Source organism: Emydura macquarii, unplaced genomic scaffold (genome assembly GCF_026122565.2).
Source record: "Emydura macquarii macquarii isolate MOO-44397 ecotype Brisbane River unplaced genomic scaffold, CSIRO-AGI_Emac_v2 contig_965, whole genome shotgun sequence".
Classification (NCBI taxonomy): domain Eukaryota; kingdom Metazoa; phylum Chordata; order Testudines; family Chelidae; genus Emydura; species Emydura macquarii.
In genome coordinates, this window is record NW_027131102.1 from 16,345 (window position 1) to 41,914 (window position 25,570).

The 25,570-nt window shown below is 69.1% G+C and overlaps 1 protein-coding gene across 1 annotated transcript in view; it reads left to right on the forward strand.

Annotated features, from left to right (window-relative positions):
- Window positions 1-25,570, forward strand: part of SPEG (striated muscle enriched protein kinase) — a 47,661-nt gene that overhangs the window by 12,801 nt on the left and 9,290 nt on the right. The window contains exons 8-34 of the mRNA XM_067543666.1: window positions 1,208-1,419; window positions 1,814-1,902; window positions 2,284-2,459; window positions 4,890-5,150; window positions 6,017-6,175; window positions 6,446-6,635; window positions 12,028-12,257; window positions 12,688-12,807; window positions 13,389-13,493; window positions 14,127-14,333; window positions 14,679-14,802; window positions 14,919-15,091; window positions 15,374-15,486; window positions 15,832-16,000; window positions 16,132-16,222; window positions 17,087-17,287; window positions 17,598-17,658; window positions 17,828-17,905; window positions 18,745-18,917; window positions 19,189-19,215; window positions 19,708-19,860; window positions 20,176-20,218; window positions 20,425-20,493; window positions 21,009-23,223; window positions 23,633-23,785; window positions 24,509-24,625; window positions 25,401-25,568. Coding sequence (XP_067399767.1) covers window positions 1,208-1,419; window positions 1,814-1,902; window positions 2,284-2,459; window positions 4,890-5,150; window positions 6,017-6,175; window positions 6,446-6,635; window positions 12,028-12,257; window positions 12,688-12,807; window positions 13,389-13,493; window positions 14,127-14,333; window positions 14,679-14,802; window positions 14,919-15,091; window positions 15,374-15,486; window positions 15,832-16,000; window positions 16,132-16,222; window positions 17,087-17,287; window positions 17,598-17,658; window positions 17,828-17,905; window positions 18,745-18,917; window positions 19,189-19,215; window positions 19,708-19,860; window positions 20,176-20,218; window positions 20,425-20,493; window positions 21,009-23,223; window positions 23,633-23,785; window positions 24,509-24,625; window positions 25,401-25,568 — 5,877 coding nt within the window. The remainder of the gene's footprint in view (window positions 1-1,207; window positions 1,420-1,813; window positions 1,903-2,283; window positions 2,460-4,889; window positions 5,151-6,016; window positions 6,176-6,445; window positions 6,636-12,027; window positions 12,258-12,687; window positions 12,808-13,388; window positions 13,494-14,126; window positions 14,334-14,678; window positions 14,803-14,918; window positions 15,092-15,373; window positions 15,487-15,831; window positions 16,001-16,131; window positions 16,223-17,086; window positions 17,288-17,597; window positions 17,659-17,827; window positions 17,906-18,744; window positions 18,918-19,188; window positions 19,216-19,707; window positions 19,861-20,175; window positions 20,219-20,424; window positions 20,494-21,008; window positions 23,224-23,632; window positions 23,786-24,508; window positions 24,626-25,400; window positions 25,569-25,570) is intronic.

The following is a 25,570-nucleotide window of genomic DNA, read 5'->3' on the forward strand; positions in this document are numbered from 1 at the left end:
GGGCTGCAGGGGGCAGGAGTGGCCCTTCCTGCCCCCGGGGGGCATTTCCCAGCGATCGGGCTCGGATCGGGACCCACGCCGGGGGCGGAGGGGGGGGGGGCTAGACCGGGCCGATGTTGTCTCCTGTGCGCCGCTGGCTGGAGACTCGGCCCCGTCTCCGTCCCCGTCTCCATCCCCCGGGGGCGGGGGCGGGGCCGGTCGCTGCCCGGCTGCGCCCATCCCCGCGGTATCGGCCCCAGCTCCCGGCCCGGCCCGGCCCCGCCTCTCGCGCTCCCCGGGCCGGGCTCGCTGCGGGGATGGAGCCGCCCGCCGCCCTGGGGGAGTCACGGCGCGGCCCGCGGGGCCGGGCCGGGCCGGGCCGGGGAGGCAGCGGACGCGGCCGGGCGGGGGGATCTCGCGGCGCCCCCCGGGGTGTGCCCGGCTCCGGCCCCGGAGCCCCGCTGCTCGCCAGCCTTGCCGCTGCTCAGGGCGCTGCTTTGCACGTCCCCTGGGGGGAGCGTCTCCCCCTGCTCCTAGCCCCCGGCGGCTTCGGGGTCACAGGGCCCCGGGACCCACCTGAACCCCCCGGGCTGGGCAGCCCCAGCCTGTCTCTGGGGACCTGGCCCCTGTTCCCCCTGCAGCTGGCCCCGCTCCAGGCCTGGGCTGCCTGCCCCCCTTTTCTCTTGCCGCAGGGAAGGCAGCAGTTAGCCCGTGGGCGCTATACCCGGGGGGGGGGTCCTGAGCCTGGGGGGCAGCTGCCGCCCTTGGATGACTCATCCCCCCCCAACTCCTCCAAGCCGTGGCCGGTCCCATGGGGCAGGTGACTGACCCATCCCCCCAGCATGTGACCCCGGGCTCCCTGGCACTCGAGTGGCTAGCACGGGTCTGGCTGCCGCCCCCCCTGCCGTGCCATCTCTGGGCCGCCCCCAGCGCTGAGCCCTGCCCACGCGGACAGGCGATGCTCAGCCGCCAGCCCCTCACTGCCTGCACGGACCCACGGGACCCCCCTCGGTGTCCCGCTGCGCCCCCCTGCGCGCGCTGGCTCTGGGCATGCCCGGGGGAGGGTGGGAGTGTTGCACGGCATCCCTGCCACGCACAGCCGCCTCCCCGGCCATCTCTCGTCAGGAGCCTCCATCCCCCGGCGTCCCCTCCGGGCCAGGCAGGTTAGTGACGGCCAGGTCGGCTGGCACCCTTAACCACCCTTGCTGGCTGCTTTCTCCTGAGCCAGCGCCCCCCGCGGAGAGCCAGGGGCACCTGACGCCCCCCCTGGGCCTGGCCAGCCCCATCACGTCCGACGAGGAGTACCTGAGCCCCCCGGAGGAGTTCCCGGAGTCCGGGGCCCCCCAGCCCAGTCTGGCCGTGAAGCTGCAGCACAAAGCCGACCTCGGCGCCGCCCGCAGCCCTGTGGAGACCAGCTTCAAGGCTGCACCCATCTTCGAGGTGAGCGGGCGAGTCCTGGGGCGGGCGAGTCCTGGGGCGGGAGCCCCTCCCCTCTGGGCACACGCGGGTACCGGGCCGAGGAGGGCTGCTGGGATTTGCCTCCTTCTGCAGGTGGCTCTGCCCCAGGGCAGCTGAGCCCTGCCGTAGCATGGACACAGCCTGGGCTGCCCCGCCTGGCAGAGGGGTGTCTGCCAGGGCAGAGTGGGGCACACGCCCCTGCTCCATGGCTCTCTGGGACCGGCTCCCACCCAGGGCAGTGCCGGCTCTCGGCATCCCCTCCTGCTGGCTGCTCCCGCCGTGCTGGGAGCCACGCACCGCCTGCTCGGGCCCCAGGGGCGGCTGGACACGCCCCGGGCGCCTGTCTGACCCCCTCCCCCGTGTGCTCCCGGCCCAGGTGGCTCTGTGCGACCAGGCGGTGCTGGAGGGGCAGGACGTCAGCATGAGCATCCGGGTCCGGGCCGAGCCCAAGCCCATCGTCTACTGGTGAGTCTCTCCTGGCCGCAGGAAGGAGCCCACGGCGCCAGGAGCGTTACCGCGGGAACCGTCCTTCGGCAGGAGGGCAACAGAGTCTGAATGGGAACGGGCCAGTCCCCTCCAGGGGCGCCAATTCTGATTGGGCCCCAGGGCAGGGCCTGGCTGGGGGGAATGGGGCATGGGCCAGTCCCTTCCAGGGGTGCCGGTTCCGACCCGGCCCAGGGCGGGGCAGGGGTTGGGGCCGGGTGAGGTGAGCTCCGGGCTGCGGGAGGCAGGAGGCGGGGGAAGCCCTGGTTGGGTCAGTGCCGGGGGGGGAGGCGCCGGCAGGCAGCAGGGGAGCTGGCTCCTACCGGAGGGGGGCAGGCTCTGAGTGCTCCCCCTTCCCCGCAGGCTAAGGAACCGGCAGCCGGTGAAGTACGGGCGGCGGCACTCGGCGGTGGAGGCTGAGGGCGGCACCTTCACCCTGCACATCCGGGCGGTGGAGCGCGCCGACGCCGGCTTCTACACCTGCAAAGCCATCAACGAGTTCGGCATCCGGCAGTGCGAGGCCAAGCTGCAGGTCCGAGGTAACGCGGCCAGGCCTCGCCGCACGCCCGCCCCGGCTGCTGCGCCCTGGCTCCCCCGCCGCAGCCGGGGGCCGCGGAGAGGAGCTGCTCCGGGGGCAGGGTGAGGCACGACTGCCTGGCCCTCTGCAGGGAACGGAGCCTCGCCCTCACCAGCTGCCCTGGGCCCAGCGACCCACCCAGGCACCAGCCCCACTGTGGCACGGGGGGCTGGCGAGTGGGGGAACAGCTGTAGATTGACAAACTGCTCCGGAGAACTGAGAGAAAAGTGAGATCTGTCCTGTCCCGTCCCCCCTCCCCCATTCTGTCTCAGCCCTGGGCTCCCCTCTGCCAGCTCTGCCTGTGCCCGTCAGCCCCATCCCACAGCCCCCTGCTAGCCCAGCCCCGGGCTCCCCCACAGCTGTGCTGGTGCCCCTCGCTCCCGCCAGCCCTGAAGCCCGGGACATGTGGTGGGATCCCTGCTGGGGAGAGCGCTGCGCCCCCGCGCACACGAGCGGCTCCGTCTCCGCCAGGTCTCCCCGTCTCCCGCTCGCCATGCGCAGGGCAGGCTGGGCCACGCCCGTGAGTCCCTGCAGCAGCTGGAGCGTGGCCGTGGCTCCTGGCCCCACTGCTCTGTTCCGTTCCCTCGCTGCCCCTGCAGCGCCCTGCGGGATGCTGTGGCCGTGGGTCCCTGTGAGACCTGGCGCCTCCCAGCCGCTGCCCCCTTGCAGACGTTAACAGGGAGCCTGGCTCAGCTGCAGGGCCTGGGCCCTGCTCCCACCGGCGGCTCTGCCCAGCCGTCCCCCCGGCCACTGGGGCGGGCTCAGGGGGCTGCGGGTTGGGGCGGGACGGCTCTTCTGCCTGGCCTGGCCCGCCCCGTCCCACCCAGCACGGGAGTCAGCAGGGCCAGTCTGAGAGGAGCTGCCTGTACCGTAGCAAGGGGGGGTTAGTTACCAGCCGGTGGTGCGCTGGGCTGCCAAGCCCCCGGGGCAGCTCCTGGGCCCCCGTCCCGCTGGCCCCCCGGGCTCTGCCGCCCAGCCCCTGTGCAGGCAGGGCTGTCCTGTGCGTGCCTGTTGTGTGCCCGCCTGCGTGTGCCCGTGTCTCTGCTGCACTAACCTGCCGCTTGCTGACTGCGGTTTTTGTCTGTACACAGGGGGAGTGCGATAAGGGGGCGCATCCCTCAGAGCCGCGGCCTCGGGTCTCTTTAGCTGCACACCTCGCCTTGCGTTATTGCCTTCTGCCCCCAAAGGAACGGAGTGACCACGGGGCAGGGCCTGGCGCCCCGGGCCTGGCCCCCCGACCCGCCGCCGCCTCCTGGACGTGGGGCTCCCAGACTAACGCGTGGACCAGCGGGCCCCGGACTGTGGGGCGTGGGGTCTCGCTGGCGGGAGCCGCAGGGCGCGGGCGGGGCGGGGCCGGCGCGGCACAGTGACGGCGCCAGCGGGCGTCTGCGAGCCGGGCCGCGGTGGTGGCTGCGTGATGCTGTCTGTCCCTCGGTCTGTCCGTGTGTCCACGTCTGTGTGTCCTGCTGCTCCTCTCAGCACTGCCGCGGGGCAGGGAGCCCGCCGGCAGCTCAGCGCTTGCCTCTCTGCACAGACCGTGCCAGCCCGGGGCCGGGCGGAAGGGACTGGGAAACCCGGGACACCGGACTCTGGGCAGCTTGAGGAGGAACGTGCCTGGGGGTGGGGGCAAGAGACCCGGTACCCCCTTGCCTCTCCCCGGAGAGCTGCCCCCAGGCTGTGGGGCAGCCTGCGCTCAGAGGGCTGGGGTGCCCGGCCCGCCTCGGGAGCAGGCGATGCAGTAGCACAATGGCAGAAGGGCAGGCTGCCTTCTGCCCCTGGTGCCAGCCCCCCGGAGTCCCCAGGCCGGGTGCTCCTGGCAGGGGGAGTGGCCCCGGGGGGCTGGGTCTCTTCTCCCAGGGGCTGGGGGCTGGCACCCTTTTGTAGCTCTAATAAAGTGTGTTTGGTGAAGTGCTGTGTGGTTTGTTCCTGGCACAGGCCTCCGACCCCCGCTGGTCACCCTCCGCCGGCCGCCTCCGCGCTCTCCGCAGGCCAGGGGCGCCACAAATCCTGCACCACCCTTCCATGGGGGCCCTTCCCCCATTCCATGGGGGCCCCCTGCCTGTCCCCCCGTTCCCTGCCTGTCCCTGGGGGGCTTCTGTCCGTCCCTCTGTTCCCTGCCTGTCCCCGGGGGCCCCCGCCCATCCCCCCCTTCCCTGCCTGTCCTCTGGGAGCCCATGCCCATCCCCCTGTTCCCTGCCTGTCCCTGGGGGGCTTCTGCCTGTCCCCCTGTTCCCTGCCTGTTCCTGGGGGCCACTGCCCATCCCCCCATTCCCGGCCTGTCCCCGGGGGGCCCCTGCCTATCCCCCTTCCCTGCCTGTCCGCAGTGGGGCCCTGCCCCCCATTCCCCGTCTAATTTCTGTTCAGTTGCTCAGCTGCGTCTCTCTCCCCCCAGCATGCCCCGAGAGCCCGTCTCTGGCCGTCGTGGCGCCGCTGCAGGACGTGACGGTTGGGGCCGGGGAGCTGGCGCGCTTTGAGTGCCTGGTGGCGGGACCGCCGGACGTGGACGTGGACTGGCTCTCGCGGGGGCGGCTGCTGCAGCCCACCTTGCTGACGTGCAAGATGCATTTCGACGGGCGCAAGTGCAAGCTGCTGCTCAGCTCCGTGCACGAGGACGACAGCGGCGTCTACACCTGCAAGCTGGGCACGGCTACGGGTAAGGGGGGCACGCGCCCATCTGTGCCCTGACGCGTGTCCCGGGGTCACCGCCGTACCGGTCGCAGGGAATCCAGACCCGGCTCCCCATGGGGACCCCCGGGCTCCCCTCGCCAGCCCCTGCGCCCCTCCCAGACACAGGACACGGGCCCTGGGCATTCGCCAGCCTCAGCCCCAGCTCTGGGGTCTCCTGTGGGTCCCGGGCACCGATGCTGGGACCCCCTCGGCCTGCGTCCTTTTCAGAAGCTGGAGGCCCCTGACGCCCAGCGAGGGCGGCCTCGTGCCGAGGTCTGAACGGGGGCTGGGGGGTTCCCGGCCGGGAGCTCGCCCCAGTTATAGGCTGGGCTGACACCATGGGGAGGAGGGGAGCTGCCCCTCTTCTGTGGGTGTGGGGCAGGCTGGGCTGGGAGGGCCCATCCTCCCCGTGCTCCTGCAGGCGTCTGGGAGCCAGGAACCGAGCACGGGCCAGGCCTGGGACGCTTGGGCCAGCACCAAGGGAGGGAGGCTCAGGGCCTGGCCTGGCTCCCAGGAGCTGCCGCTGCTCTGCTGCCCCCCCTTTAATGACCGGGGTGGGGACACGTGTGCGCTGGGGGGGCCGAGCCACCCCACGGCCACTCAGCTGCTCTGCAGGCTGTACCCCGGTGCAGGCACACGGCTGGGCACACCCTGCTCACGGCGGGCATGGATCCACACTCCCGTCGAGTCAGGCACCCAATGGAAATCACAGCCACACGCGACCTGCCCCCCGCGCGCAGCCCACGCCCTGCCGGGCACCCCCAGCCCCGCGTGTCCCTGGGCCCGGCACCCGGCTGCTCGTCCCGCGGGCTCTGCGCTGATGTGCACCGCCTGCCCCGTCCTGCCTTGCAGAGGAGCTGACCTGCAGCGCCAGGCTGACTGTGCGCCCCTCGATCCAGCCGCTCTTCACCCGCAAGCTGGAGGACCTGCTCGTGGTGGAGGGCCGGACGGCGCGCTTCGACTGCAGGATCAGCGGCACCCCGCCGCCCACCGTCACCTGGACCCACTTCGGTAGCAACCCCCGGGGCCCTGCCAGGAGCCCCCCCCCCCCCCAAATCTCTGCTCTGGCTGGGAGTCACCCCAGCTGTGCCACCCCCCCGCGGCCGGGTCCTGACCTGCCCGCGGCGCCCCAGTTCCTGGGCACAGGGCAGAGCTGCTGGGCCCCTGCTCCGACCTGCTGGTTCCTTCCCCCCACCCCTGCCCCCTCCTTTCCCATGGGGCTGTGGGGGGCTCGGACCCACAGGGGGGTGCTGACGTGGATTTCTCTGCGTCCCGGTCCAGGCCAGCCGGTGGAGGAAGGCGAGAATTTGCAGCTGCAGCGAGAGCGGGGGCTGCACTCGCTGATCATTGCGCACGTGAGCAGCGAGGACGAGGGGCAGTACGGGGTCCGGGCCGCCAACCAGCACGGCCAGGCGGAGTGCTCCGCCCAGCTCTACGTGGAGGAGCCGCGCCCGGCCACCGCCTCCCACAGGTACGAGTCGGGGCTCCCAGGGGGAGGGGCAGCTCTGGGCTCTGACCCCCTTCCCCTGGCGGCCCGCAGGGACCCTCAGGTGACAGGCCCGAGGGAAACAGGCTTGGGGGGCCGGGGGCATGGGTCTCCCTCAGGGCCGTGCATTGGTACGTCTGGCCGGGGACCTGACCCAGCTGCCCAGGGGAGTGGGGCGCTTGAGGGGACGCGTCCATAGCCCCCCGTGGGACAGTGCCGGGCTCTGAGCTCCCCCGCCAGCTGTGAGCACCGGTTCCTGCTAGCGCTGGTCCCGCTCCTGCGCCTGCTGACCCAGCTCTGGCCTGGCTCCAGGGCTCAGCGCTGCAGCCCAGCGACACTCGGCCAGGCCCAGCCCAGGACCGCTTTGTAAGGTGTTTACACAGGGCGGGCTGGCGCGGGTCCCCGTCCTGTGCCGGGTGTCTCCCCCGTAGGATCTGCGCTCCTGCGAGTCCCGGTGTTTGAGTTCAGCACAGGCACAGACCTGCGTGGTCAGCCTCTCTCGCTCACGCCGGGTTTCTACTGACGCGACCCGGACGCGTGACCACTTGGCCCGGCCGTCTGCTGTGCGCTGCCGAAGCCTCGAGCCGTCGTCTCTTCTTCTGCATCGGCTGCGGGTAGAGCTTGCCCGGTCGGTTTGTTCCTCCTGGGAAACTGTGGGCGTCTCCCCCGTCGGTCTTGGGCCCGCATGGTCTGGGCGCTGAGTCCCTTTCCTGTAGACAGCCGGCTTGTCCATCCCTTCTCTCCATCCCGTCTGAGGTGTGCCGGGTCGCCAGGTTCTCCGCCCGGCAGGTCTCCAGCTGGGGTGTCCGCTGTAAAAGCGCGGTCGGCTCTTTGTGTGGTTTGCCTGCTCTCCGTGTCCGGCCGCTCCGCAGATAGCTTCTTTTCCAGAGCTGGCCCAGCAGCGTGGAGCTGGGCCAGGCAATAGCCAGCAGCATCTCTGGGCGTTGATGGCTCTTCCTGCTGTGGCCTTTCTTGGCCGGCTGTGCAGCTCCCTCAGCCTCTCCGCTAACTGGTGGGCGACGTGGCTGCGGGAACTGGGTTCAGGATCTTGTTCCGTTCGCAGTGACTGAAATTCGGCTGCAGGCGGCTGTGCCCGTCACTGCCTGCTCTGGAATTCTGCAGTGAGCAGAAGGGCACCTCGGTCCCCAGCCACGCTGCGACACATTACGTCTTCCAAGCGCACTGCTTCTGTGCGCCTGGAAAAAGAGTCCCCGCTGGCCAGCTACTGATCTCCTCTCCATCGGCATAAAGCTGCAGCTGCTCTCGTCCCAGGTCTCTAGACGGGCCAGCCTTGTCTCGCACGCCGCTTTGTATCGGATCGCCTCCAAATCCTCCAGCGCGTGCTCACGAGGCCCGGCCCGGCTGCCAGGCTGTCGCTCTGGGGTCCTCCGATCGCACACGCACTCTGAACGCCCCGGCTTTGTCTTTGTAGGGTTCTGTGCGGGTCAGGACCCTGCCGGGGCTCGTCAGAGCTGGGGCCGGGGCCTGGGGCTCTGGGAGGGGCTGCGAGGACTGCACGTCCCTTCTGAGGTGACTGATGTGAGCTCCTGCGTCCGTTCTAGCGTCCACGTCTTGCCATGAATAGAGGGACGAGCTGGGGGAGGGGGAATATCTTTTATTGGACCAACGTCTGTAGGGCAGAGAGACCGGAGACCAGCTTCGGAGCCACCCAGAGCTCGTCTTGGGGCCTGGGGGAGGCACCGCAGCCTGGTCTGCTCTGCGGAGTTAAGGGCCACCCCAGGCAGCTTACGGCACCCTAACCGTGGCAGCGTCTGCACTACAGTTTGGCTCCTGCCGACGTAAGTGCCCCGCTAGCCCCCCCACGGGGCACATCCCGGTCGGTGTAGCCAGGGCGACGCTGCGTCGCTTCAGTCGACTGAGACTGGCTTTCGGCAGCCATCCCCCCGTGCCCCAGGCTGGCCGGGCAGGCGGCACAAAGAGACGGCATTGCGGCGCGCTGCACGCTGGCTAAGCTAGGCCAAGTGCGGCTCGGGCTCCGGTGCAGCGGAGGGCTGCGTACGCTGTCGCTCGTGGGTGTGAATTAGCCACGCCCCGAGCGACGTCCGTTACACCCACCCACCCACGCGCTAGCGCTGCGCCCTCCCACCAACAGAGCGACCGGTGCTCGCGGGGACTGGGATAACTGAGCCGGCAGGAGAGCTCTGCCCTCGGCTTAGCGCGGCGCCACGGGGAGCTCCCTAGCGTCGCCGCAGCCTCGCGGTTGTAGGGTAGACAGGGCCTCTGAGCAGCACAGCTGCACACAGGAGGCAGCTGATCGTTCAGCGTAAGGAGTTAACAGGGATTTCGAGGGAGCTGCCTAGGGGAAGTGTCCTGTTAACACCCCTCCAGTCATAGGGAGGAAAGGGGGGGAGGGGAGACGCAACGGGGAGATGGTGGGGGTGAGGATCCTTGTCTGCACTCAGGGCCGGATTAACCCGTAGGCCAATAAGGCTGTTATGGCCTTAGACCCTACTGCAGGCCTCCACTGCGTGTGGAAGGAAGCGCGAGTGACGCGGGCAGGGCCACGGGAAATGTTTTGTCTCATTGGATGTTGCTTTGTGCACGTGAATCCATCCAGACTGTGAATTCAGTTTGCGGTGGTTGTGATATGACCTTTGTGGGCTAAATCAATGTTTGTGGGCCCCCAGACACGGACTGTTGTACCACGGTCAGCCAGCGCTCGCCGGCCAGTAGAAAGCATGTCAAAGAGAGGAGGGGGGCAGAAGTGGCAGGAGACTGAAGACAAGCTGCGGTGCTGACAGGCACTCCTCCTCCCCGCACGTGCTGTCTTTATTGCTGCCTGCTTTCTGACACCAAAGAGTGGGGAATGTTCTGCGAAGGCTTCAGTCGTCGGACGAATACCGCACACGTTACCAAGCGTGCAACGAGTGAGCAGCGTACGTTGCCAGTGAGCAGCCACCGTGCCCGGAATCGATACCCAAGTGGCAAATCAGTTTTTGGAAGTTCCTGCGTATTGGAAAAACATCCTCAGAGGCGTGGTTGAACCACAGGTTTTCCTGCTGAGTCTGGTCTGCCTTCTCGGGGCTCAGATGAGACTGTTGGATCGAAACACAGTGGCAATTAACTTGGTGTTCTAGAGATAATGCTAATGGTGTTCGACCCTTTCGTAGCTCAGCAAATCACGGAAAAGGACATGCATCGTCTCTAGCACAGACGGTTTGTGACGCTGGCAGAGAGGCTGCTATCAGCCATTGCAGATGAGATCAAAGATGGGGGATATTTTTCAGTGTCCCTCGACTCAACACCAGACGTGTCCCGTGTAGATCAGCTGACTGGCATCTTGCGTTACGTGCGACCTAGCGGACGCGTTGAGCATTTCCTGACCTTTCTTAGGACATCAGATCAAGGCTTGCAAAAATATTGACAAAACTTTGAGTGTGCTGACACATTTTTCGCCTGGCATTTCAAGTTCTGAAGCCAGTGAAGCTATCAAACGTCTGGGTGGGAAGTACCAGATGATCTCCCAGTAGATTTTACTAAAGAATTTCTTCAATTTGTTGAATTCACGTCACTCTCCGATGCAGAGAGAGAAGATGACAGAAGCAAATCTGTTTGGGTGCACCGAGTTATCACGGAATCCAATGTGATGGAATGTTTCCCGAATGCTGAAAGCGCCTTACGGCTGTGAGTGTCACCGGTGATCACTCACGGTAGCGGGGAACCTTCTTTTTCTCTTCTAACAAGGGTCAAAACCTCCTCCGACCCGCCAGGGCTTCGTCCCTTCATGTTTTAAAGTGAGCCCTTTGGAAGTCAAAGACCCTAGTCACAGATCTATCTTGGTTTATCCTTCCATATAGTTTGAACTGAATTAGCTCATGGCCGCTCGAACCAAGGTTGCCTCCTACAACCAGCTCTTCTATGAGGTCCTCACTACTCACCCGTACAGTTATATGTGTAAAAGAAAAGAAGAGCAGGATCTTATTCAGGGGAACAAGGCAACACGTCATGTTTATTGTCAATGTAAGACTATCAAAGAGCCATCACACACACACACACACACACACACATTCACACCCAAGAAGTTCTGCGAGCTGGTGTGATATAACGACCGGTCCTTTTATGCATTGCTCGAGCCAGCCTAGTGGCCAAAGAGGCTGGGCATGAGGAGGGAGCCGGGCCTCTGTCGATCGTGAATCTCATGCTCCAAGATGACAATTGCAGAGCGAGACCCACAGTTTCCATCTTCTTTCTTACCCCATCTTTTACACTTGCTGCTCTGGTGTCAGTCTCTGGGCCTGGCTGTGTCATGCTGCCTCCAGGGTCAGTGTGGTTGTTAATCACCAGCTAATTGCAGGCAGGACTCGTCTCTTCTTTCTGTGCTTTGTCTGTTCCCAGGGCAGATCCTTCTGTACTTTAGGGGCGTTTATTTGCACGTTAGGGGCGTTGGTAGCTATTCTTCAGCCGCCAGGCTCAGGATGGGGCAGTCGGTGTCTTCACTCCCCGTCTGTTCTCAGAGCCGTTTAGGTCGGGTCTGTTCATGCCCTGCACCTACATTCCTCACTCGCACACACAGAATTCATCCCGGTATTGTAGGTTCAATAGCACCGGGTTCAGGACAGAGCTCACTGCACGAAGCTAACGAGATGGATCCACTCCTGCCGCACTGAACAGCCTGCGCCGTTACCAGACCAGGCAGGAAACATTTCTGTCTGTATCGCACGGACACACTAGAGCAAGGGTCTGCGTCGGCTTTGTTCACACAGCTCCTGGGCAGGGCTCACAATACCAAATCTAAAATGACATCCGCTCTCGTTGGTTCAGTAACTGTTTGGTGAAGGAAGCTGTCAGCTGTCACGTCCAGGAAAAGCTGGGCCCTGTTGTTATTACTAGCACTGCTCCTCCAGTCTATGGCTGGGAAGTTAAAGTCTCTCAGACTCACCCAGTTCCCAGTAGCATTGACTTCATTAAAAGCCTTAAAGAGGTCTCACTCCCTGTCCAAATCGCATCCCGGGGTCTGTGGCGCGCTCTGGAGTGACACTCTGGGGGCTGTAGCACTGTCCCAGGGGAAGCTCCAGTAACTTTCTTCCCCAATGTGATTTTTGCCCAGACAGACTCTGTCTTACCCATTGCATCGCTCCTCACGTCTTTACAGTCTCTCAGCATTGCTAGGCAAGGCTGCTCCAGCACCTTGGCCTCTATTCCTAGACAGCACATCCCCGCCCGTCCCTGTCCTCCACTAGTCCCCCATGTGTCCCCTTTGAGCTGTGCACACCACCCCCAGTGCCCAAGGCGGGCTGGGGCCGGGGTGGAGGGAGCCGTGGGGGTGGCGGGGGCAGCAGCTGTGGGAGGGGCTGTACTTCGGCCGGCCGCAGGGCCTGGGCTGGCTGGTGCAGCGGGCGTACCTTGGCTGTTGCAGCTGCAAGCTGGAGAAGATGCCGTCCATCCCGGAGGAGCCGGAGGTGCCCGAGAACGAGGTGGAGCGTTTCACCATGCCTGACTTCCTCAAGCCCCTGCACGACCTGGATGTGGTGGAGTCCAAGGAGACCGTGCTGGAGTGCCAGGTGGCTGGCCTGCCCTACCCCACCATCACCTGGTTCCACAACGGCGCCAAGATCCACAGCTCCGAGGACCGCAAGATGACCCAGTGTAGGGCTCCCGGCCGCGCCGCGCCGCGCCGTGCCGGGCCTGCCGTGCTGGGGGCTGCCCTTGGGGCTGAGCACCCCCCTACCCCCGGCTCTTCCTGGCCCTCAGCCGCCCAAATCGGCAGCCGCATCTCCGCTCGCCGCCCACGGTGCTTCCCCAGCCTGCTCCCCTCGGGGCGCCCCTCGGCCAGCAGCTCCCAGGGGACCCGCCGCAGAACTGGGTTCACAGCCCCCCCCCACAGCATCCCTGCTGGGAGAGTCTGGGCTGGGGTCACTGGGAGCCCCCCCACAGCCAGCACCCCCTGCTGGGGGAGGCTGGGACTGGAACCACCGGGAGCCCCCCCCCAGGCAGCGCCCCCAGTGCTCCCACAGCGCAACAGCCGCATCTTCCCTCCCATGGTTTTCACCTTGTTCCCCCCCCTCCCCCCCCGCAGACAAGGACATCCACCGCCTGATCTTCCCAGCCGTCCGCCACGCCCACGCCGGCGTCTATAAAAGCGTCATCGCCAACCGAGTGGGCAAGGCCACGTGCTACGCTCACCTCTACGTGACCGGTAGGTGCCCCGCGGGGAGCCGGCCACGCTTCTGCTGCGGGTGGCCAGGCAGGGCTCGCTGGGCATCTCTGCTGCGGCGCCGGTGGGGGGAGGTGGGAGCTTCGCCGCGCCGGGCTGGACCCCTCCATGCTTGTCTGGCTGCCGAGTGCCGTGCTGGAGGCCAGCTGTCCCCAGGAGCCCACAGCCCTGAGTAACCGCCTGGCCACGTGCCTCCATCGCCGCCTCTGATGGGTCACGCGCGGGGCTGACGTGTGCTGGCCTGTCCATGGTTTGTGGGCGACTCCGCCGGAGGCAGACGGGCTGCGCCCGCCCTGCCGAGTGTCTGGGCCCCACACGGAGCTGGCCCGGCCTGGTGGCTGCCCGGCGGAGCCAGCACCCAGCGGGCAGGACGGGTCTCGCCAGACAGGCGGTGGAGAAGAGCGGCACGAGCGGGTGGTGGGGAGAGGCTGCCCCTCAACGTGGCATGCGGCCCTCGCAGATGCTGCGGGCACACGCGTGCCAGGCGGGCGGGTCTGCTGCCTGCCCGCAGCCCCCAGGCGGGTTCCCATGGCCGCCGGGCCACGCCTGCCTCTTTCTTTCAGATGTAGTGCCGACTCCCCCCGACGGGCCGCCCGCCGTGGTGGCCGTGACCGGCAGAGCCGTCACCCTGACCTGGAACAAACCCAAGTGGCTGGACTCAGCCATAGGTGAGCCGGGCTGGAGACCCCCCGCCCCCCGGCCCCGAGACCTGGGGCAGCCCTGGCCTCCATCGGCAGGTCTGACGGCTTGGTGCACAGCTGGGGCTGTGGGGGGCTGGACGGGGGTGTCAGGGTGGGGGTGAGGGGCACACCTGGCTGAGGGTCAGCGAGCCCGGCCCCGCCTGTGACTCCTTCGGCCCTGGCCAGCGGGGGCGCTGCGGCGTGAGACCCAAAGACTGCCCCACCCCCGCTCGCCCTGCCCCCGGGGCTCAGCCGGGAGGGGGATGAGGGGGCTGTGGAAGCGGGGGCAGAATGGGGGAGGTGGCCCCCCTTCCTGCCAGGGGCTGGCGGGGGCAGAGCCTGGCCTGTGCAGGAGGTGGGATGGGCCAGGCTGAGGCTGCAGTGGTGGGGGGGGGCAGGGCTGGTGGGGGGGGGGCAGGACCGGGCCGGGGATGCAGTGGGGTGGGGAGAGGGGTTGGAGCTGTCCCCCCATCCCCCCAGTGCCCAGCACAGCCAGGGAGGGCCAGTGGCCGGGTGGAGCTGTGTGGGGAGCCCCGGGGCCTGGCCGAGCTGGGGGTAGCCGTGGGGTGGGCGGAGATGGGGCCGGCTGGGAGCTCTGAGAACGGCTCCCCCTCTGCACAGACCCCGCCTCGGTGACCTACACCATCCAGCAGCAGGTGCTGGGCACCGGCCAATGGACCGTCGTGGCCACCAGCCTGCGAGACGCCCGCCACACGCTGCACGGCCTGGCCAAGGGGGCGACCTACCTCTTCCGGGTGCTCACCGCCACCCCCAAGTCCAGCAGCAAGCCCTCGCCCCCCACCGAGCCTGTGCAGCTCCTGGATCGGGGTAAGAGGGGCGGGGGGACCCAGGGCTGACCCCCGCATGCTGCTGCCAGCCCGGCGGGGCTCCTGCCCTGGCCCAGCCTTCAGGGGAGGCCAACCCCCTTAGACCACAAGCCCTTTCGTCCCTAGTCGGCCCTGGGGTGGTAATTGGAGGCGGGGGCCGGCCCCATCCCCAGCGGGGCAGGAGAGGGGCGGGGGGCGCGTGGCACAGTGGCCGGTCCCCTCCCCAGCGGCGAGGGCCCCCGTCATTACTGGGGGGGTGGCCCCTCTCCGGGGCCGCGTTGCTCCTGGCGGAGCAGGGGGCTCGGGCCAGGCGGGGGGGCGGTGATGACGGGGGCTGTCTTGGCAGGGCCGTACCTGGAGGAGGCCCCCGTCGTGCTGGACAAGCCCGAGGTGGTGTACGCAGTGGAAGGACAGCCGGCCTCTGTCACCGTCACCCTGAACCACGTGGAGGCCACCGTCACCTGGAAGAGGTGGGAAGCCGCGACTCCAGCCCGGGCCCCTGCCAGCAGGGGCGCTGGGAGGGGCAGGGTGGGGGGCTGGCTGTGGGGCGCCCCCCCAGTGACGTCGTGCTCCCTCCCCCCTGCAGGGGAGGCTCGGTGCTGGGGGGCCGGGCTGGCGAGTGCGAGATGAGCATGGCCGACGACGACCAGCACTGCCTGCGGCTCTGCCGGGTGGGCCGCGGGGACGTGGGGGAGCTCACCTGCGAGGTGAGCAACAGGCACGGCACGGACAGCTGCTGCATCAGCCTGCAGCTGGCAGGTACGTCGGGCTTCTCCTGGGTCCCAGCCGGGGGCGGAGCCTGGGCACCTGCAGGCCACACCCCCTCGCCCATGGGGGTGGAGCCTGGTCACCTGCAGACCACATCCCCTGGCCATGGAGGCGGAGCCTGGGCACCTGTAGGCCACACCCCTCCCAGGCATGGGGGTGGAGTCTGGGCACCTGCAGGCCACACCCCTCCCAGCTGTGGAGGCGGAGCCTGGACAAGGGCAGGCCAGGGCACGGAGGCAGCCGCTCAGGAGCCGAACGTCTGTCGGTCCCCAGAGGCTCCGCGCTTCGAGTCCATCATGGAGGACATCGAGGTCGGGGAGGGCGAGACGCCGCGCTTCGCCGTGGTGGTGGAGGGCAAGCCGCTGCCCGACATCATGTGGTACAAGGTGAGCCCCGGCCTCCCGCGGGTGCGGGTGCAGGGACGCCAGCCGGTGGGAGGGAGATACCAGCGCCCCCGATTGCAACCCACAGCCCCGACCCCCAACTGTGATGGTGCCCCTCGGTCCTGACCCACAGCCCCCTGCTGTGCCAGTCCTGGCCCCCCCCCCCCATGGGGGGCAGGGTCCTTGTTGCTCAGGGTGCTCTGGGAAGGGGGTGGGTCTCGGTTGTGAGGGGATGGGGTCCTGGCTGTCCGGCCTGGCTGGTGGTGTCCTTGCCCCTGCAGCCCTGCAAGCTGGTGGCGGTGCTGGGGGGTGCCCCCAGGGCCTGCCTGACGCCCGCGCTCCCCCCAGGACGAGGCGCTGCTGGCGGAGAGCGGCCGCCTGACCTTCGTCTACGACGACAGCGAGTGCTCCCTGGTGCTGCTGGGCGCCGCGGCCCGCGACAGCGGCGTCTACACCTGCACCGCCCGCAACCTGGCCGGGGAGGTGTCCTGCAAGGCCGAGCTGGTGGTGCGCGCAGGTAGGGCGCTGCCGGGTGCCGCAGCCCAGCCCCCGCATGCCGTGGCCATTCCCCTCCCTGCCCCGCACCCCACCCTGCCGGTGCCGTGGCCGCTCCCCACCCCTCATGCCACGGCTGTCCTTGTCTTGCAGCCCAGCCGGAGGCAGCGGCCGCCGTGGCGGAGGAGGCGCACGCGGCCCGGCGGCTGACGGACGAGTACGAGGTGCACGAGGAGATCGCCAGGTGAGGCTGGGGGTGGGGCAGGCGGCTGTTCCCGGGCGGGTCTGTTGGAAGGGAAAAGGGGCAGCGCAGCGGGAGGTGGAACAGCTGCCGTCAGAGGCGAGGCGGGAAGGACTGGGCTGTGGAAGGTGGAGGAAGATGGCGAGGGGTGATGGAGCTCCGTGCCGTCGTGGCTGGTGCGAGAACGCGGACAAGGACGTGCTATTCACCCCTCCACGTAACACGAGAACCGGGGTCACCCAAGGCAGTGAATCGGCAGCGGGTTTAAAACAAACGGAAGGAAATGCTTCTTCAGCCAACGCACTGTTAACCTGGGGAACTCCTTGCCAGGGGATGTTGTGAAGGCCAAGACAGGGTTACAAAAAGAACTAGAGAAGTTCATGGAGGCTGGGTCCATCAGTGGCTATGAGCCAGGATGCTCAGGGACGCCACCCCAGGCTCTGGGGATCCCTCAGCCTCTGACTGCCAGAAGCTGGGACTGGACGACCGGGGCTGGACCACTTGTCGATTGCTCCGTTCTGTTCATGCCCCTGCAGCGCCTGACGCTGGCCCGTCAGAGGCTGGCCACTGGGCTGGAGGCACCATTGGCCTGACCCGGCGTGGCTGTTTTTAATGCACCACTGTGAGCAAGAGCCCGCCGGCACTCTAATCCCAAGGCCCTGCCCTCCAGGTGCTGCCCCTGGGTCCTAGGCCCCCCAAGCCCTTTCCCTGCCAGGTTCCAGCCTCCTTCTCCTCCTGATGCGTCCCACCGGGGTCCTACCTTCCTGCCAGCCCCTCCATTGGTGTCCACGCCACGTCATAGGCTCCTGCCAGCCCCCCGGAGCCCGGCCACCCCCCCTGCCGGCTGCAGCTCTCCCTGTGTTGCAGGGGGGCCTTCTCGTACGTGCGGAGGGTGACGGAGAAGAGCAGCGGGCTGGACTATGCAGCCAAGTTCATCCCCTGCCGGGCCAAGGCCAAGCAGTCGGCGCGCAGGGAGCTGCAGATCCTGTCCCAGCTGGACCACGAGCGCGTCGTCTACTTCCACGACTCCTTCGAGAAGAAGAACGCCATCGTCATCATCATGGAGCTGTATCCTCCCAGGCCAGGGGCCGTGCTGGGCCAGGGGTGCGTGGTGGGAGGCAGCCACACGTCCGGGGCTGGCTCCCCGCTGGGCTCTCGTAGGGCACTGCTCTGGGGAAGCTCACAACACTGGAGTTCCACATGGTGGAGTCAGCGATAGCGTTGACAAGGCGCGGCCGGGGGGTGGGGGGAGCTCATGGCGCCGGGGTCCCGGCAGGGTGCGGCCGAGGGGGGGAGAGCTCATGGCGCCGGGGTCCCGGCTCAGCACCGCAGGGCGTGGCCAGATGCTGTGGTGCCCATTCTCCTTGACCGGCCCCAGCTGCACGGCGGAGGAGCTGCTGGACAGGATGGTGAGGAAGCCGTCGGTGTGCGAGTGGGAGGTGAGTGCTGGGCCGTGAGCCGCCTGCAGTGACCTCCTCACCCCCCCTCCCCCCGGTGCCACCTGCTGGTTGCCTTGGGAGCTGCACGGGGCCGAGACCTTGGACCAGCCCGTCCGCCGGCCTGGGGCCCAGGAGCCAGGCACTGGCTGACCTGTCTCGTCTCCTGCAGATTCGCTCCTATATGCGGCAGGTCCTGGAGGGGCTCAGCTACCTGCACCGCTGCAGCATCCTGCACCTGGACGTCAAAGTGAGTGTGGCGCAGACCCCGCCCCCACAGCGAGCGCAGCGCAGAGCTCCAGGCGCTGGGCTCCTCCCGGCGAGCTCGCTGCACAAGTGCGGCTGGCTCCAGGCCCCCTGTGGCTGCACCGTGCCGGGCCAGCGCTTCTCTGGAGCATCGGCCTGGCTCTCCCCGGCACCCAGGGGGTGAAGTTCTGGAACAGCCTCCCAAGGGGAGCCGTGGGGGCAAGACACTGAGCTGGCTTCAGGACTGAGCTTGACAAGTGTCTGGAGGGGATGGTCTGATGGGCCAGCCTGGTTTGGCATTGACTGATCTGTGACTGCTGGTGCTAGATACGCCCATGGCTGTGCTGGGACGTTAGCTGGGGGGTTCTGAGTTACTACAGAGAATTCGTTCCAGGTGTCTGGCTGGTGAGTCTTGCCCACATGCTCAGGGTTTAGCTGATCCTGTATTTGGGGTCGGGAAGGAATTTTCCCCCAGGGCAGATTGGCAGAGACCCTGTGGGTTTTTCACCTTCCTCTGCAGCACGTGGCACGGGTCACTTGTGGTGGATTCTCTGCACCTTGAAGTCTGTAAACCAGGATCTGAGGACGTCAGTAACTCAGTCACAGGCAGGGTCTATTGCAGGAGCGGGCGGGTGAGGTTCTGTGGCCTGCGTAGTGCAGGGGTCAGACTGGATGATCAGACTGGTCCCTTCTGACGATAAAGTCTATGAGTCTATCCCCCGCCACCCCCCAGCTGCACCTGCACTGCCCAGTGCCCGCCAGTGTGGGTCGCGCCCTCGCCCGGGGTGCCATGCGGCCACGCTGCCCAGCTCTGACCCTGCGCCGCCCCGCGCTCTCCTGCAGCCGGAGAACCTGCTGATGGCGGACGCGAGCAGCGACCAGGTGCGGCTCTGCGACTTCGGCAACGCGCAGCGCCTGGCGCCGGAGGGGGCCCAGTACTGCAAGTACGGCACCCCCGAGTTCGTGGGCCCCGAGATCGTCAGCCAGAGCCCCGTGTCCACCGTCACCGACGTCTGGTAACTCTGCCGGCCACGGTTGGGCTGGGGCGGGGTCGCTGCCCCTGGTGCCCCCGGGGTGTGGGGTGGTTGGGTGCAGGGTGCCCTCAGGAGGGACAGGGGCGAGGTTGGGGGCCCTGCTCCCCCTGGAAGCACAGAGGAGCCTCCCTTCGGGGCCCCCGTGGGGCTGGGGCGTGGCGGGGGGTCGGGCCCTGGAGTGGGTCAGGGACCCCTCCCAGGCGACTCTGCGCTGGCACTCCCTGGGCTGGTAACCGTCTCCTTCTCTTCGCAGGCCCGTGGGGGTCATCGCCTACCTATGGTAAGGGCCCCTGCCCCACGGCTGCCCCCCAGCTGCCCCCGTGCCAATCACCCCCCACCACTCCCATGGAAACGGACCCCGGAGCAGCCGTGCTCGGGGACATGGCCAGGGTGGCAAACCCGCCCCCCCCAGGCTAGGGGCCCAGGGTTTAACCTCTTCAGTACCAGGTGCCTGTGGGGAGCCCCCTCCCTGGACCCCCACAGGCTGGCCACCCTGTAGTGCAGGGAGATGCTGGGATTGGGGGTGAGCCGGTCCCTCCCTTCCCCCGCAGGGCTGGGCGTCCCCGGGGTACACGCTGGCGAAGGGCAGGACCTGGGGGGGGGCGCCCAGCTGGCTGTGGGTGGCGGTGCTGGGTCCCAGCTGGGCGCTGTGGGATGGCCGCCCCACCCTCCCGCGTGCCCCTCCCCGGCCGGCCTTGCCCCCGCTCCCCCTCCCCGCGGGGCGCCCTGGGCCGGGCGGTGCCGGCGTCAGCGTGGGTCTCCTGTGCGGCAGCCTGACGGGAATCTCCCCGTTCGTGGGCGAGAACGACAAGACGACGCTGCTCAACATCCGCAACTACAACGTGGCCTTCGAGGAGAAGATGTTCCTGGGGCTGACGCGGGAGGCCAAGGGCTTCGTCATCAAAGTGCTGGTGACCGACCGGCTGTGAGTGCCCCCGCCTGCCCCAGCCCTAGCTCTGAGACCCCCTGGGCCGCAGCCCTGCCCGGTGCCACCCGCCCCCAGGCTGGGTCACATCCCCCTCCTGCCTGTCCCGCTGGGGGTGACGGGGAACGCCTGGGGGGGCAGCTGCCAAGGACAAGCCCCCCAGTGTTGGGGGGCACCCCATGCCAAGGCCCCCATGGCGCGAGAGCCAGGTGCCCCAGGCAGATGCCGCGGTGCCACTACTGGGGGTCGGGGGGGCCCCCCGCTCGTGCCAAGGGACCCGCCCTGGTTCTGACCAAGGCCCTGTCCTGTCTGTAGGAGACCCACTGCGGAGCAGACGCTGGAGCACCCCTGGTTCAAGGTGAGGGGGGGCTGGGGATCTCGCACTGAGGGGGCTGGGGGCGATTCCAGGCAGGGTTGGGGCCTCCAGGGACCCTGGGATGGAAGCAGCAGCCTCCCTCCCAGGGCTGGGCTGGGGAGGCCTGACCCGTGGGGCAGTCTGGGGGGGTGTCTGGCAGGGAGGGGGCAGCCGGGCAGTCTCTGGATGCTCCTCTCCGCTCTCCGCAGACCCTAGCCAAGGGGAAATCCATCGGCACCGACCACCTGAAGCTCTTCATCTCCCGCCGGAAGTGGCAGGTAAGGGCAGGAGTGGTCGGGGGCTCAGCCCCTCTGCCGGGGCCCAGGGCGGGCTGGGAGCGGCCGGTGGGTGCCGTGGGGCTGAGACAGAGCCGGGATGACGTGGTGAGGTGCTGTGCTCCTCCAGCGGGCGTGGAGCCCTGCTCAGGGGTGGGGGGGGGGGCCCTGTACGGTCCGTGGGGGGCAGTTTGCCCTGGTGCTTTCCTGGCCCCCCCACTGCTGTGTGCTCTCGCCCCTCTGCGCAGATGGGGCCCGGGGTCCCCACAAGGGTCTATGGCAGGTCCGGGACCTGAACCCCATCCCCGCACCACTGGCCCTCGCCTTCCTCCATCCGCGCTCCCCCCGGCTGCAGCGGGGGACAGGGACCGTGGGGGGGACAATCGGGGCAAAGGGCTGGGACTCCCCGGCAGCTCAGGCCTGTGGTGGGCTTAGCACCCCCCTGTGGCTCTCCCCAGCCCCTCTCCGAGCCCCCCCGGCCCCTGCGCGACGTCTGACCCGCCCTGCCCTCCCCGCAGCGCTCTCAGACCAGCTACAAGTGCCACATGGTGCTGCGGGCGATCCCGGAGCTGCTGGAGGACACGTCCAGCCACCTCTCCATCGCCGTCCCTCGCCACCTGCCGGAGCCTGCCGGCCTCTCCTCCTCCTCCGACTCCGACGAGCTGGACGAGCTGCCCCTCGTGCCCCGGCCCCACCAGGCCGAGTTCTCCGGCTCCCGCGTCTCCCTCAACGAGATCCCCACGGATGACGAGGCCCCGGGGCCGGCGGAGCCGGCGCCCATGGAGTGGCAGGCGGAGGGCTCCGGGGATGCGGGGAAGAGGCAGAAGGGCGCCGGGCCGCGGAAGAGGCCCACGGAGGCGGAGGAGCCCGGCTCCTCGGACGAGGACTCCGCCGGGGCCCGGCAGGGGCCCGAGTGCCCCAGGAAGGCCCTGAAGAAGGGCTCCAGCCTGGACTCCCCGGAGGGGAGGCGCCCGCCCGGCCGGAAGGGCGAGTTGCGGCGGGGCAGCTCCGCGGACAGCGCCCTGCTGCTGGGCCTGCCCGCGGAGGGGGCGGCGGGGCCAGCAGCCCAGGAGCCCCCCAGAGCCCTGAAGAAGGCGGCGTCCATGGAGCTGCCCCGCCGGAGCCCCAGCCCGGGGGGGGCGCACCGCAGGCCGGCGGGCCCGGCGGAGGAGGAGCGCGCCCAGCGCCTGCTGCGGGGCAGCCCCGGGGACAAGGTGAGCGGCCTGCGGGGGCCGCTCCTGGAGACCCTGGCCGGGGGGTCGGAGAAGAAGGTGCCACGGCCGCCCCGGCTAGCCAGACAGCCGCCCCCCTCGGGGTCCCGGCTGGTGCGAGCGGCCTCCAGCGAGGCGGCCCCGCAGCGCCCCCCCCCGGAGCAGCGCCTGCTGCAGAAGAGCAGCTCCTTCTGCCAGGGGGACCTGGAGCCCGTCACCCGTCACCGCCGCTCGGGCGCCCCGCTGGAGATCCCGCTGGCGCAGCTGGAGGCTCAGCGGCTCAAGGAGTCCCCCTCGCTCTCTGCCTTGGTGGAGTCCCGGCCCCAGACCCCGCGGGAGAGCTCCAAGCCCCCCCTCCCGGAGCTGCCAGAGGCAGGGGCCTCCGAGGCGCCCCCTGAGCAGGGCCATGGACAGGAGGACAGGGCCACGCACAGAGCCAGCGTGGCAGCGGTGGGCAAGCAGCATCTCGCCGAGAGGCCTCAAGAAAAGCCTCTGCCGCGGCCGGAGGCGGCTCCCCAGCCCAGAGCTTCCCTGCCACAGCCCGCGGTGCCGGTGCCGGTGCCCCCTGCCCTGGGCTTCAGGGCCCCTGGGGCCTCCTCCTACGCACAGATCATGCAGTCCATCCAGCTCCCCGCGGCCCCCAGGGAGCCTGGCCAAGCTGAGCCCCCCGCCGCCCGCCCGGAGCCACGCCCTGCGCCCCCCCCGGCCCGGGTCGCAGTCAGTGCCCAGGCGGGGGCACCCCCGGGGAAGGCGGCAGCGCCCCGTTCCGGCAGCGCCCGAGCCATCGAGGACATCGACTCCGAGGAGGTCTTCGAAGCCAAGTTCAAGCGAGGCCGGGAGTCTTCGCTCACCCGGGGCCTGAAGCTGCTCACCAGGTCCCGTTCCGAGGAGCGGCACCTGGCCAGCCCGCAGGCGCGGGAGGAGGGCATGTACCGGCCCAGCCCGGCGGGGGCACCGCTGGAGCTCTGCAAACCCGGGGGGCCCCCAGGCCTGGCGGAGAGGGCCCAGTCGGTGCAGGACCTGCGCGTGCCGGAGGAGGGCGGCTTCATCCGCCGGATGTCCCTGCGCCTCAGGCACACGCCGCCCCTGGACAGGAACGAGCCGGGCCGCGAGACCCCCAGCCGGGGCCGCCGGCTCTCCTGGGGCCTGGGCAGCGCCAAGGACAAGCGGGACTCAGTCAGCCTGCAGTCAGAGCCGGCCGCGAGCGAGGGCGGGTCCGAGGCCCGGCCGGCCAGCGAGTCGCCCGTCGTGGCCATGCGCAGGAAGATCAGCGCCACCATGGAGCGCGTCTCCCAGCGGCTGCGCGGCAGCTCGGAGGACAGGAGGGAGGCGGAGGGGCCCGAGGAGCGGCCCGAGAAGCGGAGCCCGCTGCTCTCGCTGCTGCGGCGCTCCACCTCGGAGGGCGAGAACCTGCGCCGGATGGGCATCCCGCAGAACCAGCTGGCGGCGCAGTCCGCCCTGGCGCCCTCCGCCGAGTCCTTCCAGTCGCAGAGCAGCGCCCGCTCGGAGGCGTCTGCCACAGGTGAGCGGGGACGGGGGGCCGGAGCCCGCTGGGCCCTTGGGGACGTGCCTGCCGGCAGGCAGCTCTACCCCCATCTCCAGGGCTGGAGCCTGCGCTGCCCCGGGGGCAAACCACGACCTGCCCTTCCTGGCACCTACGGCCACCACGCACTGTCCTAGCCCCGGCTGCTGGGGGGCCCTTTGTGAGTGACCCCCACTTGCAGCCCTCCAGCCAGCAGCTAAACCCCTTCTCTGGGCTGGGGGGCGCACAGGCCCCAGGGAGGGGCAGGCGGCGGCTCACGCTGTCAGCCTGTGGGCGCCTGGCAGGGCTTCCGGCCCCAGGGCCTGTCCCGGTGCCCATGGCTGGCAGAGCTCCAGCCCCCCCACCCGGCGCGTAGTCAGCACGACCCCCGCCCCCTCTCCCCCTGCAGCTCCCGGCGAGGGCCAGCGACGCTCCCGCTGGGCCCGCTGGGGCCTGTCCCGCGCCAAGAGGGACAAGGTGGCCTCGCAGCCCAGCATCCCGGCCAGCCTGCTGCAGGAGGACGGCAGCATCGTGGGCAGGCAGTACGTGCGCAACGAGTCAGGTACGTCCTGCCCCGCCGCCCGGGCTGGGAGGGGCACGGCTCCGCTGGGGCTGGGTGGGGGGGGGGTGGAGCTGGGGAAAGGCCAGCTGGGGAGCAGGTGTGGGGCAGAGGATGGAGCGTGGCCCAGCTCGGCCAGGAGGAGCAGTGCGCTGGGATCCAGTGGGGCCATGCGCAGGCCGGGGCGCTGCAGTGGGATGCTGCGGGCGCTCAAAGGGCAGAGGCGGTGCTGGGCGACGGGCGATGCCCCGCGGTGTCCAGTCTCCAGCAGCGGGCGCTGGGCTCGTGGCGGGGTCTCGCCCCCCTCTGAGCTGCCTGGGCCGGGTGCTGCGTGGGGCCACCTCCGCACCTTGTCCCAGACAGGCTCTGGCCACCAGGAGGATCTGGGCCCGGCGGCCGGGCCTGGGGCACCCCACGCAGCCGAGTGGGCCCAGCCGTGAGCCTGGGCCGGGGCGCTTGTGTCCCGCGCCGCGCTGCGCCACGCTGCGATCAGGGCAGGGCCCCCCGGGACTTGAGAGGCACATTCACCCCGGGGCAGGGCAGGGCAGGGGGCCAGGCTGGGTGCTTGGGGGGCGCTGAGCAGAGGAGCTTGGGGGGCTGCCCTCACTGTGGGGCCACCCCTCTGCTGCACAGTGAGAGGAGCTGAGCCTGCCGGCCGGTCTGGAGTCCCCATTCCAGCCTCGCTCACGCCCGCCCTGTCCCCTCTGCTCTGCTCTGCTCTGCCAGACTTCCCCCCGGTTTTCCACATCAAGCTGAAGGACCAGGTGCTGCTGGAGGGCGACCCGGCCACCCTGTTCTGCCTGCCGGCCGCCAGCCCGTCCCCCGAGATCCTCTGGATGAAAGGTAGGCCTGGGCAGGCCCAGACTGATCTGCTGCCTGGGCTCTGGGCATGGGTCTGTGCCCGGGGAGCAGGGGGGCTCTGTGCCCGCGGGACTGGCTGCGGGGTGCTGTGCAGCGAAGGCTCTGTGAGCCCCCCAACACCCCCAGCGGTGCTGCAGGAGCGCGAGCCGGCACCAGCTTCTCAGCCTGTCTGATCGCTGCCCCGGCCCCATGAACCCCGGCCGAGCTCTGACCCGGAGCGCCGTCACCCCCCAGGGCGGCCCTGCCTGCGGTGCAGCTGTGTTAGGCAGGCTGACGCCCCGGGTAGGGTACAGCCCTGGGGGCGAAAGGAGAGAGGTGCTGACGGCAGCAGCAGGCTCCCTGTCTCCTTGGCTCTCACCAGGCCAGGCAGCTGTGTCCGGCTGAGACCTGGGTGCCCGGCTTGCCAGCGTCACACCCTCTGTGCCCGTTTCTCTGAGTCCCTCCCTGCTGAGCCCACGCTGCCAGTCCATCTCCTGCACGGATGGCCGCTCTGTTCAGCAACCCGAACTTCTCCTGGCTGGCTGCCCATGGGCAGGGCCAGCACATCCAGTCAGGGCGTGCTGGGCGCTCCGCAGGCCAGTCTGCTCGGGTACCAGGCCTGCCCGGGCGCCTGGACTGCAGCCGCTCCGCGAGATCCTAGTGCGAAGCCCCAGCTGTCACCGCCGAGCACTGCCAGGCGCTGGGCAGAGCGGGGGCGAGCCGGGCTTTCGCTAGGGGCGCAGGGGCCGGCGACGCTCATCCTCCCTCCGCCCCGCAGACAAGCGGGCGCTGGCGTCCGACGCCACGCTCAACCTCGTCTCCTGCAAGGACGGCCGCCAGCTGCTTTCCATCCCCAGGACGTGCCAGAAGGACGCAGGCCTGTACGAGTGCACCGCTGCCAACGCCCTGGGCACCGCCACCAGCTCCTGCATGCTGGCCGTGGCACGT